The 12,901-nt window shown below is 32.1% G+C and overlaps 1 protein-coding gene across 1 annotated transcript; it reads right to left on the reverse strand.

Annotated features, from left to right (window-relative positions):
- On the reverse strand, positions 5,616-7,357 carry LOC18604981 (cytochrome P450 71A1). Its single transcript, XM_007037713.2, is given in 4 exon segments — positions 5,616-6,308; positions 6,422-6,767; positions 6,769-7,160; positions 7,163-7,357. Coding segments are annotated over 4 exon segments (1,548 nt in total). The 3' UTR covers positions 5,616-5,693.

Below are 12,901 nucleotides of genomic sequence, written 5' to 3' on the forward strand. Positions count from 1 at the left end.
TATGAACAAATAGAATAGAAATGAAAACAAATAAATAAATATAAATAAAAACAATAATATAAATTAAAAAAATTTAAAATTGAGTGAGATAAGTGAAATCATTTTATTTTTTTTTATTTATATTAATTATTAAATAAAACATTATTTTGAGGGAACTAATAATAGAATATATAAAAATATTTAAAAACTTTTGTATGTTATAAAAAAATTTTAAAAGTTTTGGGGGGCCCATGGCCCCCTCATCACATAAGGAGGCTCCATCCCTAGCCGAGCTTGAGGTAAGATTTTTACTCTAAACCGGTCCACACTTTAAACCAACTCAAATTCATTATATAAATAATATGTATTTTTATCTAAAAATAATTTTAAAAATATTTTTTAAAAGTACTCAATATTAGTATTAAATATTTTATTATTTCATTATTTCATTTCTTCTTTTGTTTTTATATTTTGTTTGATTAGTAACTAGGTTGATATATATATTTTTATTTATTTGGGGTTAGAAATATCAACATTTATAAATAAGGCCCTCTCATTGTACTGGTAGAATCTTAGTCAAAATCCTTTACCTAGGGAAATGCATTGGAAATTATGACTTCTCACGTTCCGAATGGACATCCCATCATTGTTGTGGTTTGATATTCTCTCCACATATTTTTGTATTTAATAATTTCATGCTATGTCCCATCCTTTTACTTATTTATTTATATAAATATACCTATATGAATATAAACTTGTATAATTAAATGTTTCGTTTCTATTTACATACCTAACTTATCCTTTACCTTTAATCTACCCTTTTTATTGGACTCACTTTCATGTAATTATCTATTTTAATATTAGTTTTACCTCTTTGTTTAATCTATTTCTCTTATGGCAAGACACACGTATGCTTTACGTTTTTGTATATATATTTTTAGCTAGATTAATTTTCATAACTAAATATTATTTTATTTACTTAGTTTTATATTTTACTGCTAAATGTTTATTATTTTTTTCTATATATTTGTATCTTTACCCTTGATCTATTATTATTTATTACTATTTTTAGTTAGGCATTCATCTTGGCCTATATACTTATATTCTATATAATTAATCCTATCACTTTATTATTAAATATTTATCTATCTCTTCATTCATGATCTTTTGCTTTTCTTTATTCTTTGTATTTTTACCTTAACAATTGATAATTTTTATACATATTATTTTTTACCTTTTTATTTTAATTAATCACATATCATAACTAATATATTTTTCCATCAAATATTTGGACCAAGTATATTGCAACAAAATTGGACCAAGCCTACAAAGAAAATGGGTTTACCTTCCTTGGGCAAAAGGTGGCCCAAGACGACCAAGCTCGCTTCAGCAGATCTACTTCCAAGGCCCACAGATCCTTGCCCAAAACGCACTGTTTTGGTGCTTATGTTGCCACTTCAGAGCACTCCCAAAACGGCATCATTTTACACGCACTGACCTTTCAGCTATCAACTAACCCAAACGTTGTCGTTTTGCCCTCTTTATACCTAGATATATAAGCTCTTTTTTTTTCTTCTCTCATTTTGCCTCTTCACCTTCTCTCTTTAACTCTACTTTAGCTCCCCTTCTGTTAACCCGATTCTTCCCTTCCTCCTCTCTTTCTCTCCGGCAACTCTCTTTTATCTCTCTCTTTCTCTTTCTTCCTTAGCCGGCCATTTTTCCTTCTCTCTATCTCTCTTTCTTTTTTAGATTTCCCTTTTCTCCCTCAAACTTCCAACCATCGGTTGACTCTCCGTTCTCTCTTTCTTCCAACCACTAGTCGACCCTCCCTTTTTTCTCTTGCAACCATCGATCGGTAGTCCTAGACCCCGTGACTATCCTAAAAAAGAAGAAAGAAAAACAAACCCTTTCCCCCCAGTTCCCTCTTAGTTTTGAAGATTTTCCTTTTTTTTTTTGGATCTCTTGGTTTTGATTTTTTTTTATTTGTTTCTTCTTTTTGTTGTAATGTATGTGGCCAATAAAACTTAGGATTTTTTGGTTATTGGCTTTTCTAGTTTGAAGGCTTGGGTTTTTGTGAAACCGGTTGTTGCTAAGGTTTTTTTTTATGCTTCTCTTCTGGTTGGTTTTTTTTTTTGAATCCCTTCTCGTTTAACAATCTTGCCTTTATAAGTTTTAATAGTTTATAAAGTCGAATTGTCTAAATTTTTGGACAATCTCAAGAGTGAAATCATGCTCTTATGAGCATAATTTCACAAAACTCCTAGTAAAAAGAGACTTGGGGGTGGCAACCGGAGGTGACCTTTCTCCCTCATATCCGATTGTCTCAATGGGCATTAAATGCCTGTTGCAGATGGTGATAATTAGAAAGCCATAGGGTGGCCATAGGTTTGAAACGAGTTAACTGGAGAGGGAAGTTACGCACCTTGTGATTTTCTTTTTAAATTATCTTATTTCATTTTATTTATTTATTTTTTGGGAATAGGTGTCTACAGCATGTGAAAGGTTATCAATGTTTTTTGTTTTGCTCCAGCACCGACTGAGCTTTCTTTTGTCAATATGGGTCACTTTTGTTTGTTTATTTAGGCGTTTCTTAGCTATTTGTCAGCCCAAAAAGAGGTTTCATTTCTTTCGTATATACACTAGTCAATAATGAGATACATTAAGAACTAAAACCAATGGGTACAAGATGGAGGGGAAATGTTTTATAGGCAGTTATTTCAGAGAGGTGGGGGTGGGGGAGTTTTCCTATAACCTAATGAAGGTTTCCAATTAATATTGGTGGCGATGGAGGAAAAACAAGATAAGGATAGACTCAATAAAGGGACTGTAGATCTCTGACCATGGTTTCCTCATTAATTCTGATTGCAATATCGGCATTTCTATTTACACACTATAGAAAGTTTTAAGAATAAATTATGAGAAATAACCCTCCTTATAAGCTCAATTCAAAAATATTATTTTTTATAATTTTAACTATTTTTAGTCAATTTTTGACATGACTTGACAACAATACCCTTTAAACAATTTTAAAAAAAATTAAAATGGCATCAGTTTTCTCTATCTCGCCATCTAGACAAAAATTTTAAAATTAAATCTTGATTTCTCTCTTTGGTCAAATACTGTCTATCTCGCCATCCAAAGAGCAGAGATGACATCAAGCTCTTTCTTATTTTGTTTTATTTTTTTAGATGGTGGATTTTGGAGTTCTTAAGGGCGATAAATAGCAATTTTGCTCTTCTATGGTGATTGCAGGCAGCATGATGAATGTAGTAACTAGATGTATTATGGTGATAACTTGCTTTGAAACATGTGCTGCGATGAAGATGCCTATGTTAATGAGTTGGATCAGATTGGTTAAGATGATGGGCTTAGGGAGAAGGAACAGCTAAAGCATGTTTGATGGGTTTTATGGTGGTTCACGATTTTATTGTATCTGAGATTGGGACGATTGTTAAGCATGTTTGTTGGGGATTTTGATTTTTTTTATGGGATTTTGAGTTGAAATTGTTGAAGGAATATTTTGTAAAAGGAGTATATTTTTTTTTTGTATAAGGGGAGTGAGCAAGGCCTTCCCGATAGGGATATATTTTGTCTTGCTTTAGAAGGTTATGGAGTTTTGTAACCTATCTTTTATGAAATGCACAATTTCATGGCTTAACAAAAAAAAGTATGTGTTTTAGGTTTTTGAATTTATTGGTTTATTCATAGAACCCTAAAGTTGAGGAGTTGAAATGGATTAAACTCGTTTTTAAGTATTACGAGATTGATTTTTAGGCATTGTATAACTTAATCACTGCGTGACTAGTTTTTTGATATTACGTTATTGGTTCTAGGCTTTGCGTGACTGATTTTTAAGCAATGCCTAAGTCACACAATGCCGTATTAACTAGTCATACAATGCCTTATTACAAGTCACGCAATGTCATATCAACCAGTCACGCAATGTTATATCAACCAGTCACGCAATATTTAAAAACTAATCACGCAATACTCAAAGTCAGTCACATAATATCTAAAAATTAGTCACACAATGATTAAAAACTAGTCATGTAATGCCTAAAATTAGTCACGTAATACTTAAAAATTAGTCACGCAATGCTCAAAAACCACTAAAATTATTGAATTCCATTTAATAATATCAGCAACTTCAAATGATACACTATATTTCATTTAATAACATAATTAAAGAATATGCCTATTTGACAAAGAATGCTCAAAATGTTCAAAGGTTTTTCTTCATATATCAAAAATCACTCCAAAATACTTAAAAATACTTAAAACGCTCAAAGATTTTTTTCGTATATCAAAAACTATTCAAAATACTTAAACGTTTTTCTTTCTGGTAAGGAAAACTCCAAATATGAATAATCTGACGAGGAAAGTTTAAAGAATATGAGTCGGTTTGAAATGTAGACCTAAATATACTTGACCCGTTAATAGGTTTCGAGTTAAGATGCGGAACCAAATAAATAGATCGGTTTTATTAAGAGTAATTTTGTCTAAATTTTAATTCTTTTGGCTAAAAATAGTTAAAAGTATGAGGAGGCCAATGGTCAGAAATGCCTTATAAATGAGGCTCATTTAAAAAAAAAAACTCAATTTTTAATGAAATTTTTAACGGTATTTTTCGTTAAAAATTATCAACAAAATTTTCAATAAAATTTTATATTGAAAATTATTAATGGAATTACCAACAAAATAGTTTACTGAAAATTTCTAACGAATTTATTAACAAAAATTTCGTTAGTAATTTCTAACAAAATTTAGTTAAAAACATATTATCAACGAAATTTTTCCATTGAAAACACAATACTAATAAAAAAGTCTGTTGAGAATTTCGTTATGAAATTTCGTTTGAAACAAATTATCAATGATGACTTTAATTGGAAATGCACTAACAATAGTAAAATTTCAACTACTTGCGCGTTGAAGTCATATTATTACATCTGTTTTCTTCCTTTGACCAACTCTTTCACATGTTATGCATTATAAAAGACATGATATTGATTCTTTTGTCACTCCAAATCCTGGTTAATGCTTTGTGGAGTCAATATGATTAATATATTAGCCAGATTATACTTTTTTTTAAAAAAAAATTAATTTTATTCTTTCATTACCAATATACTACAAACAAGACTTTAACCTGTAAAAGACTTCTCTTAGCATTAAAGCTCTAGCATGGGTAGGTATCCATACAATTACAAAAGCGGAGCTGCACTATAAGATATTGCCAGCATAAATCACTTCAAAATTTTTGCCAGTTTATACCTAAATGTAGAAAAGAACACAACTCCAATTATGATGTGATTAAGTGCAGAGTGAAAAATAAAATAGCTTAACAATAAATAAAACTTTGATCATTTCACGTGACAATTTCATCTTCATAATTTGGTAATGGGTAAAGGCGGCTTAGGCAAAATTTCTTAAGGAAGTCCATAAATGATTATATAAAAATTAAAATAAAAACTTCAAACTGATAAAGTAAAAGGCTTTTGTAAATATTGAGCAAAAAAAAAAAGACTTTTTGTAAATCCAACAAGTGTATAAAATTTGAATAAATTTTGATACTTTATTTCAATAAGCTTTTTATTAAATTTGTTCCAAAGGACAAATCTGACCAGGACCACCACAATAACAACAAAGACAACATTGTATTCTCCGAAAGAAAAGAAGAGCCAGAAATCACATTAGCAAGGTAGAAAGCGAGCACACATCTACATAGACAAACGAGAAATTGGTAGAGCATGAAGAGGGACTTTCTTGTTGACAGTTAGCCCGTAGAGTTCACTCATGTCCAAGTTCTCTGCAATTTCACCATCAGGCAACTTCCAATCAAACAGATATAGAAGGTTGGCAATCACATATTCAACAGAAGCAACTCCAAATGGCATCCCGGGACAGCCCCTTCTTCCACAGCCAAATGGGATGAACTGGAAATCTTGACCTTTGAAGTCAATGGCCACATTCTCGAACCTCTCTGGAATGAACTCCTCCGGTTTGTCCCACCAGTTCGGATCCCTTTGAATTGCCCATGCATTGATAAAGACAGTGGTGTTGGAAGGAATATCATAGCCTCCCAATTTAACACTCGCGGATGTTTCTCGAGGAACCAGGAGAGGAACAGGCGGATGTAGTCTTAAAGTTTCTTTGATGACGCATTTTAAGTATACCATTTTATTGATATCCTCTACATCTACCTTTGATTTCTTTCCCACCACACTTCTTACCTCTTCTTGGACCTTTTTCATGACATTTGGATGCTGTAGGAGTTCAGCCATCAACCATTCTATTGTTGTTGAAGTGGTATCAGTTCCTCCGACAAACATATCCTGAAATTGTCAAACTAAAAGACTTCAGATAAGCGCGCAAAACAAAACCAAAAGACAAATGGGGGCGGAGGGGGTAGGAGAGAAACTGAGACAGAGAGACAAAGTTGAAAGACCAGTAAGATTGCTTTGATGTTGTCTTGAGTGAGGTCCATCTCAAGCATGCCATCCGTTTGGAGTTGGAGGATAATAGAAACAAAATCCATTTTATCAGTCATATGGTCATGGCTTTTCAAGCCTCTGTGCTCCTCAATTACCTGACCCAAAAATGCATCTATTTCTCCGAAAGCTGCTTTCAAACTTGGAATAAATCCGGTAAGCACATCCAGCCACCTCAAGTAAGGAAACATATCTCCAACACAAAAACTCGTGAGGAGAACCATAATCCTTCTTGCCAACTGCCCAAACTTGTTACTACCATCTTCTTCTTCAGCTCTCTGACTAAGAACGCATCTAGACACTGTTATTCGAAACGGTCATCAACATCTCCGTTAGATTAATAGACTGTCCTTTTAGAGAGGCACGGTGGATCTTGTTGATAAGAAGTTCGACTTCTTCGTCTCTTACAAACTGAAATGAGTGTACTCTTCGGAGGCTGAAGAGCTCAAGAACACTGGTCTTCCTAACTTGTCTCCAGTACTCACCATAAGGTGCAAAACCAATATCCCCGCATCCATAAAGCAAAATATTTGCTGCTGTGGTCCTTGGTCTGTTTGAGAAAACAATATCATGATTTTTGACGATTTCTCCAGCCATCTCGGCTGATGATACCACTAGAGTTGGATTATGCCCCAATTGCAGAAGCAAGAGAGAGCCATACTTTCTAGAGAGGTCCCGGAAAGACCGGTGGGGAAGTTGCCTAGTTGGTGGAAGTTGCCTAGTTGGTGGATGTTGCCAATGATCGGTAACTTTGGGGGTGATGGAGGCAAATTAAGTTTCTTTCCTTTTGCTAGTTTAAGCCAAATTACAAGGGAGAAAAGGAGAATAACACATAGGAACAATGGATTGTAAAGTTTAGCTACATTCAGCGCCACTAATGGTAGGAGCTCCATTTTGCAGATGTAATCATAAAATGAAGCAGTTGGCCTTTTAAAGCCTATGTTTGCATCCCTTGTTAGCTAATAATTCTTACTATTTTTTTTTCTATTTGTCGTATAATTCCACCTCTCCTCTTTGGTAGGCAGGCATCTTCAGTACTTACGCAACCGTTTTTGGCATATTTTTATTAAAAGATAAACGAAAAACCTTTAATAATTGGCCAACTGTTGATTAGGGAATTTAAGTTATTATTAAAAGTAACAAAGAACAAAAGAATAAAACTGTAGTGGGGGCCACTAATCTACAATTTTTATTTTGCCAATACGATTTTTTAACAACTAAACATGCTTTGACGTTTGGCGAGGCTATCACCAGTCATGACCTCCAGCTTTTGTCTCCTCTCGCCGCTTTGTCGTTTGGATTAATAAAAGTCGGTGTTTCTTTTTTTACTTTAAATCAAAACTTAATCAATTTGTTTTATGAATAAAATTGCTTTGACTAAATAATATCGGTTCATAGCCTGATCACATGGTACTGAATACTGATGTGGGACAATCTGATAAACGTGGAAGAGTCACAAGCAAGTGCGAGACAGAACGATGAAGATAATATTGAGACAGATTAGCTATATATCTACAAAGAACCGACCTAGCAAGAGCGGTTAAGGACTTGGGGAGTAGGGAAACTTGCATGAATAAGAAAAAAGATGTCTTAGTCATCAGTAGAGATTTGACAAGCCACTTGTTTGTCGAAAGAAAAGTTGTAAAAGGGGTTCAAATGGGCACATGAACCTAGCTAGAGGGAAATGGAAATGAACAGCCACTAGACTGTAAACAGAAAGGAAGATGTAAACGGGGTTCAAATGGGGAGATGAACCTAGAGGGAAATGGAAATTAACAAGGCAACTTGGGGTTCAATAATCTTACATGGTAGACCATTTACCATTATCTCTTGATTAACCTAACCTTTCTTTTTTTAATTTAATTTTTTAATAGATAGAATTAAATTATAGATTTTTCTTAGTTAAGAGAAAGGGAATTCAAATTATGTTTTTTAAACAGAGAGATCATGCACCAATCAATAAGTTAGATGTTATGATGTAAAATTAAATTATAAGTTATACATAAAGAGTATAATTTACCTTTCTCTAATAAATAACATTTTTCTAATCATTTTATCTCCAACAAAAGTTATTAACTTATCATTATTTAATCTTAAATTTTTATTTAAAGGTCTTAGATTTTTTTTTTTGTGATTATATATATGAAAATATATTGATTTTTATGAATCAATTGCGCAAAAAGAATGATAACTTTTCTCATCGAATACCATAAATTCACTTAAATTTGTGCATAAAATTCTTGAAGTAAAACTTTAGATCCTAGCAATTGAAATATTTTGTATAAAAAAAATACGGTTGGGAATATCATTAAATCTTACAGAAAAAATACTTTGTTCATCCCATAAATATTCTTTCAATAAAAAAATTTCATCTCATGTATGAAAAATTTCTTATTTCATATTTTAACTTGAAAATATGAAAAAAAAAAATTTCATGCAGGGGGCAACAAATAAGAGAAATTCATTATCCAACAAGAAATTACTAGAGGAAGAAAAACTTACTTGCTTGAAAAGATTATCAAAAGAACCAACTTTACTTTACTTTGAATCTAAATGAAGAAAATTGTATATGGTAGTTTCATATTTATAAAGCACATAGAATCAAGGTTTTTATTAAAAAGATTAACTTTCTTTTTACCATTTGTATCTTGAATATTTTATTTTATATAGAAAAATATTATTACATAATCAATCAAATATTACCAAAAGGAATATTGGTATTACACCCTACACAAGACAGTAACATGTTATTACCTAAAGCATTACTATTTAAAGTGATACTACCCAAGGTGTTACTACTCAAAGTGATACAATATAATACATTATAGTACAAAGAAATAAAACTTTTACATTTAAATTAATACATAAGAATTATTTTTAACAATGAATTCTTATGTAAGGGGCAAAATGTACATAGTTGATTTTGGTTAATACTTATTCTCTAAAAAAAATTATTTTATCACATAATATTATATGAAGAATAATGAGAACAACAATTACAAGTGAAGCACTATTTCACACAGAACAACTTAAATAAGTGGAGCATTACTCCAAGTGGAACAATTAATACGGGTAGAACAACTATTTCGCATAGAATAACAATTTCACACAGATGACAGTAAAAGTAATCCGGAATAAGTGGCAAGGTTTATGGGTTACTTTCATATTTGGATGTTTCAAAGAGTTTGGTTTGGTGGCTCAGATATGGAGATAGTTAAGAGATCTTCCTCTTAACCTTTTCTTGAAGTACAAGTGTTTCACCCTCCTATATTGTTCTCAAATAGCTTGTTCTCTTGTACTTATTCACGTACAGTTTCTTCTATTGTACCTGTTTATATACAACTTTTTCTCTTCTACCTATTCATGTACAACTTCATCCCTTGTACCTATTCATGTACAGCTCTTTTCTATTAGCTCCTACTTAGAACAAGTCTTATTAAATATAATTACTTCAACAGTCACATAATAAGTTTCTAACCGTTATTCAATATTAACTCTCAGTAACAGTTACCTAACATTAAAAAATTCTCCTTAATGATTTCATTCATTATTTGTATTAAAATCTTTTCTTATAACCGTTACTTCCGGCACTATATATAGAGCCTTCACAATTCAAAAAAAACTTTCTTTCACTTTCAGAATTACTCGACTCTCACCTAAAACTTTTCTCTTTAGCTTATTCTCACTTAAAACACCTATTCTTTTCTTATTCTTTTCCACTTACCACAATATTTAGTATTTCAAAAACTACTCTAATCTTTTTTACCGTCACCTCTAATACATCCCTTACTTGTTTGCTACGTTTTCTGTTGTTATCATAAGGACCTCATTTATAGTGTTAAAAGCTTGGGCAAAATTCTTTAGGAACTCCACTTCCCTCTTGCACATTTATCCAGCCCTCTTTATCAGCCAATTTGGCTATCTTTTCAATTTTCCATTGGTGATTATTAGATTTCTCTATCCTTTGCTAAATCTGGCTATGCTTAGATGGCAGATTTCCTCCTTAACCATTGGGCAAAAATCTATCTTATCCACCTTAATCCATCCGACCACCCTTATCTTCCAATAGCTTGTCATGATTTAACCTGTCTTCGATCTCATTCAGCCCCCCTTTTGGCCAATAAATTTACACGCAACCTTGAAATTTTCTTCTTCATCCTTTATTTCATCCTTTACTGCCATGTCTATCCACAAGAATTACATGCATTACTTTTGATGCCATGTGTTCTTCCAGGGAAAACCATGCATGCGTGTGCTGACTTGTCCTATTTTTTATGCATGTAGAATTTTCTGCTTTTTCCTTGATCCTAACTATTGTCTTTTCCTTTTTGTCTTGTTCTTGTTGTACTTTTCTCCATTAAATCTCCATATGGCCGCCCATTCCTAATAATATAATAAGCATGAAATGTTCTTTCTTTTTATTTGTATCCTAAATAATGTTAAATTAAATAGTACTAGATATGTAAAGCCCGACCTTATAAAATACTAATCATGACATACATGTGATGATAGTATGATTGCATGTTAGGAGAATCCCGAAAAATTTACAAAAGTCGGTATTGTACCTAGAGGTACAACAAAGTTGATTTAATCCTCGAACTAGATCAAATAGGAATTTTAAGGTGAGATTAAGATCGTCACAGTCCAAGGATGACTCAAAATGGTAATTCGGAGTTTGAGGATCAATTTGGAGTCGAATTAGAATTTTCACTATTTAGGGACAAAATGGTTATTTACCACTTGGGGACAAAATGATAATTTTTAGAAAAGATTTATTTGTCCCCATTTGACTTATTGGAGTATGAGTTGAGGTTTAGAAGTGAAAAATTTTAAGTTCGGTATAATTTGGAGTATAGGGGTCAAATGGTAATTTTGTCACTCCAAGGGTAAAATTGTAATTTTCCACCACCAGGACAATTTTTCAGCACATGGTCTTCCTTTATCCTCATTTTTGACCTTTGAATAATCATGTGGTGGAGATAAAATGTTTAAATTTTTAAAATTTTAAAAATAGACCAATAAAAAAATGCTATGTGTCAAGCTTAGGATATTTTATTATTTAACTTAAAAATCAGCATCAATCAGCCCATTACTCTCCAAATATTCGGCCAAGCAAGGAAGAGAGGGAAAGAAAGGAAGAACAAACCCTAGGTGAGGAATTTCAAGAGAAAAAGTGTGAAAAATCAAAGAAAACAAGTGAAAAAGGTAGGATTTTTCAACTTAAGGTTGAAATCTATTTTCCTTAAGCATTTCTCCTTATTTTTCATGCTTAAATTACATGTTTTTATGATGAATTGTTGGCTGATCAAAATGGGTTAGGAGAGAGAAAGTTGTTGGATTTATTTGATTTTAAGTTATGTTAGTGTTTTTAGTTAGTTTAGCATATTTAGAAACAAAATAATAAGAAAAGAATTTATTTTCTCCCACAACCATTAATGGCCGAATTTACCATGTATTGAGTGAGGATGAGTTTGATTTTTATTCTAGGAGAATTGGTTAAGAAATGATGAATTATGAGCCTAGAAAAATAATGAAAATTTACGGAGCAAAAATACAAATTTTTACCCACTAGGGGTATTTCGTAATTTACTGTCGAGATTGATAATTTGCACCACACTGAGGGACATTAAGTCAATTTGGGTGCAATTGAGGTATAGAAACTGAAAAACAATTAATTTGGGATTAAATTGGACGCGTTAGTAATTTAATCGGGTGATAAGATGAATTAGGCAAATACCGAGTTTAGATAGTTACCAGTGCATTTTTGCATTCCATATTATGCATTAATAGTCTAAATTAGTTTAATTTCAATTTAGTACCAATGTAGTGAGTTTCTCAATTTTGTACTATGTCAAGGTAGTGAGTCCTCCTATAAAGGCAAGAAAATTGCATCCGAGGACCAGTAAATAGAGTGCTTCGAAAGTCTGCATTCTAGACATTGTGAGTAAACTTACTGTCATTTTAATTATCAAGGGTGGTTTTTAGATGATTTCATGAATTCTATGGAAAAAGGAATTTAAAAAGGTAAATTTTCATGTTTTATGAATAAATGTGTTTCAATGAAATTAAATTATAAATTGTTTTGAAATTAATAGTGATTTTGAAAAATAGAGTACACGAAGACTGTTAATTGTGACAATTTGATTGTTTAAATTGATTGGCTTATGATAAATCGGGCATGATTGGCTAGTTGGCAATTGTATTGAAATACGAATTATTTGATTACCTTAAAAGACTGCGAATTACAAAATTACCATATCATGTTATTGAGTTTTATTATATGGTGGATTATATATTAATTAATCACTGCAGTAGGGGGTTTCTGTGGACCAGCTTTTTAGAGGGGCACAGTAAACCCCATTATATTCTTACCTTGAACGGAGAGGCGCGTAGGGTATCTCTTGGGGTAAAGCTTAGGGTTCACTTCACGCCAAACC

The sequence above is a fragment of the Theobroma cacao genome, chromosome 3 (genome assembly GCF_000208745.1).
Source record: "Theobroma cacao cultivar B97-61/B2 chromosome 3, Criollo_cocoa_genome_V2, whole genome shotgun sequence".
NCBI classification, from domain to species: domain Eukaryota; kingdom Viridiplantae; phylum Streptophyta; class Magnoliopsida; order Malvales; family Malvaceae; genus Theobroma; species Theobroma cacao.